The sequence below is a fragment of the Coenobita brevimanus genome, chromosome 32, assembly GCF_032717465.1.
Source record: "Coenobita brevimanus isolate Jiangsu-jjx chromosome 32, ASM3271746v2, whole genome shotgun sequence".
NCBI classification, from domain to species: Eukaryota; Metazoa; Arthropoda; class Malacostraca; order Decapoda; family Coenobitidae; genus Coenobita; species Coenobita brevimanus.
Genome location: NC_136985.1, coordinates 10,001 through 15,000, shown reverse-complemented (window position 1 = coordinate 15,000; position 5,000 = coordinate 10,001). Strand labels below are relative to the sequence as shown.

Genomic DNA, 5,000 nt, shown 5'->3' with positions numbered 1-5,000 from the left:
GACGCCTCTAAACAGGTGGTGGCGGGGCCTTTGAGAATACGATACGACGCCTCTAAGCACGTGGTGGAGAGGCCTTTGAGAATACGATACGACGCCTCTAAGCACGTGGTGGAGAGGCCTTTGAGAATACGATACGACGCCTCTAAGCACGTGGTGGAGAGGCCTTTGAGAATATGATACGACGCCTCTAAGCACGTGGTGGAGAGGCCTTTGAGAATACGATACGACGCCTCTAAGCACGTGGTGGAGAGGCCTTTGAGAATATGATACGACGCCTCTAAGCACCTGGAGAGGCCTTTAAGAATACGATACGACGCCTCTAAGCAGGTGGTGGCGAGGCCTTTAAGAATACGATACGACGCCTCTAAGCACGTGGTGGGAGAAATAGCGCTGGAGGGTGGAAGAAATAGTGCTGAGGGTGGGAGAAATAGTGCTGAGGGTGGGAGAAATAGTGCTGAGGGTGGGAGAAATAGTGCTGAGGGTGGGAGGTATATGAATGAGGGTTGGCACTCTTGTAAATAGCACAGTCCTTTACACAATAATTGTTAGAGTGGTTTAGAAGATTAGGAGAAATGCACTGAGGTGGTTTGGACATGTGGAGAGAATGGAGAATGAACGACTGACTAAGAGGGTGTATGTAGGTGAGGTGGAGGGAGGGAGAGGGAGGGGTAGACCGAGGATGAGGTGGAGGGATGGAGTTGAGAGGTATATGAGGGAGGGGGGGGTTGGGGGGAGGGTAGTCAAATGGTGGGTGACAGAGTGACTTGGAGGCGTTTTGTCTGCGGCCACCCTTTGCGGGATCGGGGCGTCGGGCTATAGATAGATTCACGGGCAGGAATGGGAGAGTGCAAGTATTCCCTGTGTGCCGTGTGAGGCGGATTTCCCGATATTGTCACAGTCTCTCTCTCACCACATAGGGAAGTAATAGCAGATATTTGAGTCTACCCATCTATCAATTCCTCTCCCTATCAATCTCTATCTACCTCCGTCTCTCCACAGTGGGTCGTGGTACTAGGCTACGTAGCTGCTATATGCTTGGGTCTGGCCCTCGTACTTGGCCTCTATCCCTATAACCACGTATTCCCTGAGAGGAGCTGGAAAGAATACCCTACGGTAGCAGCCACGTACGGTCCGCTGGGGAGGCTTGCGTGGGGCCTGTGTCTGGCGTGGGTCGTGTTTACCTGTCATACCGGAAATGCAGGTGAGAAAGCTAATTATCTACCTGTGTACGTATTTATTTATCTATCTGTGTGTCTATGTGTCTCTCTATATATGTCTGTCTGTCTATCTGTCTGTCTGCCTGTCTATGTATTTATCTATCTATCTGTATCATCTGTCTGTCTGTCTGTCTCTCTCTCTCCTCTTCCCCTCTCCCTCTTGCCACTTCCCGATCTATATCTATCTATCTATCTATCTGTCTGTCTATCTATATGTCTATTTACTTTTATTTCTTATCTATCCATCTATTTCTCCTCTCTCTCTCTCTCTCTCTCTCTCTCTCTCTCTCTCTCTCTCAATCCATCTATCTATCTATATTTCACATATATATATGTATGTATGTATGTTATGTATGTATGTATCTATCTATCTATCTATCTATCTATCTACATAAATATATACAGCTACTCTTTCTCTCTCTCTCTCTTTCTCTCTTTCTCTCACTTTCATTCTCTCTCTCTCTCATTCTCTCTCTCTCTCACTTTCTCTCTCTTTCTCTCTCTCTCTCTCTCTCTCTCCTGTCTTTCTTTTATTTACAGGTAAAGTTAGCTTACTTTCTCTAACTTTCTTTTCCCCTCTTCCTATCTCCTGAGGCAATACTGTCTTTACTGTCTGTCTGTCTATCTATTTATCTATCTATATATCTATCTGTCTATCTATCTATCTATCTATCTCTCTCTCTGTCTGTGTGTACCTAACCACTTATCTATCTATCAATTTATCTATCAACCCACATACCTATCTATCTATCCATCCATTTATTCATCAACTCTCTCTCTCTCTCTCTCTCTCTTAATATGAGTTACCAGTCACCATCATCATCATCATCATTATTATTATTATTATTATTATTATTATTATTATTATTATTATCATTATCATTATTATCATTATTGTCATTATTATTATTATTATTATTACTACTACTATTATTACTATTATTATTGATATTATTATTATTATTACTACTACTACTACTACTATAATTACTATTATTATTGCTATTATTATTATTATTATTATTATTATTATTACTACTACTACTACTATTATTACTATTATTATTGCTATTATTATCCTTATTATCATTATTACTACTACTACTACTATTATCATTAGTACTACTACTATTATTCTTATCATCACTATCTCCTATCAGCCAGTGTGGACCGAATTCTCTCCTATCCCGGCTGGAGGCCACTTGCACGCCTCACCTTCGCCATGTACCTGATCGCTCCAGTGGTTCAGTCGTGGTGGTCCTCTATTCTCTACCTACCCACCTATTACAACTACCTGAGCAAGGTGCGTGGATAGATGGATGGATAGATAGAGTGAATGACTGAAGGATAGATGGATGGATAGATGGATGGATAGACTGATAGATTGAGTGAATGATTGACTGAAGGATAGATATATAGATATATGGATGGATGGATGGATGGATAGACATAGATAGATAGACAGATTGACAGAGGGATGGATGGATGAATGGATGGATTGATAAACAGATAGATAGACGGATAGATAGATGGACAGAGAGATGGATAGATGGATAGACAGATAGATAGACGGATAGACAGATGGACAGAGGGATGGATAGATGGATGAATGGATTGATAGATAGACAGATAGATAAATAGAGGGATGGATAGATGGATAAATGGATGGATGGATAGACAGATAGATAGATATAGATAGATGGATAGATAGACTGACAGCTAGAGTGACTGAATGACTGATTGAAGGATAGATAGATAGATAGATAGATGGATGGATAGACAGATAGATATATAGATAGGTACAGAGATAGGCGAATAGACAGACAGATAGATAGACAGGTAGGTGAATAGACAGATAGATAGACAGGTGAATAGACAGATAGATAGAGATAAGCAGAGACAGAAATAGATATATATATAAATACATATTCATAATTATACATATATAAAAAGACACTGATAGATAGACAGGTATGGATATAGACAGATAGATAGATAGACAGGTAGATAGATAGATAGATAGACAGATAGAGAGATAGACTGACAGGTAGATAGATAGATAGATACTAGACAGATAATAGATAGATAGATAGGTAGATATATATAAAATCTTTCCATGTAACAAACTCCTTTAACTATTTTACACTTACACACTTGTCTATCCCCACTACTACTACTACTACTACAACTACTACTATTATTATTATTATTATTATTATTATTATTATTATTACTGCTGCTACTACTACTACTACTACTACAACTACTACTATTATTATTAACATTATTATTATTATTATTATTAACTACCACAACTACCACCACCACCAACACCACCACTACTACTACTACTACTACCACCACCACCACCACCACTACCACCACCAACACCACCACCACCACTACTACTACTACTACCACCACCACACCTACCACAACTACAACCATTCTCTCCACAGCTGTTCGAGAGCCTGGGAGTGACCTTCATCTCAGGGGTCATCGCTGTGTTGGTGACCTGCCTTATCGAACTGCCTATAATGACCTCGTTTGACCTCTTGATGCCCTCACCAGGTCAGTGTGTGTGTGTGTGTGTGTGTGTGTGTGTGTGTGTGTGTGTGTGTGTGTGTACTTTGTCTGAGTTAAGGTTGCTAGGATTGGGAGTGTGTGTGTGTGTGTGTGTGTGTGTGTGTGTGTACTTTGTCTGAGTTAAGGTTGCTAGGATTGGGTGTGTGTGTGTGTGTGTGTGTGTGTGTGTGTGTGTGTGTGTGTGTGTGTGTGTGTGTGTACTTTGTCTGAGTTAAGGTTGCTAGGATTGGGAGTGTGTGTGTGTGTGTGTGTGTGTGTGTGTGTGTGTGTGTGTGTGTGTGTGTGTGTGTGTGTGTGTGTGTGTGTGTGTGTGTGTGTGTGTGTGTGTGTGAGAGAGAGAGAGAGAGAGTTTTAATTAAGTGGACAGATATATAGATAAGAAGGAAGGAAGGAAGGAAGGAAGGAAGGAAAGGAAGGAAGGAAGGAAGGAAAGGAAGGAAGGAAGGAAAGAAGGAAGGAAGGAAAGAAAGATAGATAGACAGACAGATAGATAGATAAACAGAAAGACATAACACAAATCAAATTAACCTTAATACTATTTTACCTAGCCTCCCTTAGCACATTCCAACCTCTAACTTATTCCTCATTTAAATCAATTCTTTCTCTAATATAGCCTTGTATATCTAAGCAAATCTAAGCAAGAATAATCAATTGTTTCAGCCAAGGAAAAAGAAATGCAACACATCAATACGGCAAAGGTGAAATCACTGAAAATACACTCCTAGACCTACCACAACTACCACCATCGCTACCACAACTACCACCATCGCTACCACAACTACCACCATCGCTACCACAACTACCACCATCGCTACCACAACTACCACCATCGCTACCACAACTACCACCATCCCCACCACAACTACCACCATCACTACCACAGTTACAACTACCACCATCGCTACCACAACTACCACCATCGCTACCACAACTACCACCATCCCCACCACAACTACAACTACCACCATCGCTACTACTACTACTACTTCTACTACCACCATCGCTACCACAACTACCACCATCGCTACTACAACTACCACCATCCCTACCACAATACCACGACTACCACCATCGCTACCACAACTACCACCATCCCTACCACAATACCACCATCGCTACTACTACTACCACCATCGCTACCACAACTACCACCATCGCTACCACAACTACCACCATCGCTACCACGACTACCACCAT

General features: G+C 41.5%; 1 protein-coding gene across 1 annotated transcript in view; it reads left to right on the top strand.

The window, feature by feature from the left end:
* LOC145395627 (nose resistant to fluoxetine protein 6-like) overlaps window positions 1–3,788 on the top strand; it is a gene marked incomplete at its 3' end in the record, with an annotated part of 25,011 nt that extends 21,223 nt beyond the window's left edge. The window contains exons 6-8 of the mRNA XM_080269194.1: window positions 1,000–1,201; window positions 2,378–2,520; window positions 3,677–3,788. Of these exons, the coding sequence (XP_080125320.1) occupies window positions 1,000–1,201; window positions 2,378–2,520; window positions 3,677–3,788 (457 nt within the window). The remainder of the gene's footprint in view (window positions 1–999; window positions 1,202–2,377; window positions 2,521–3,676) is intronic.
* Window positions 3,789–5,000: the final 1,212 nt, after the last annotated feature.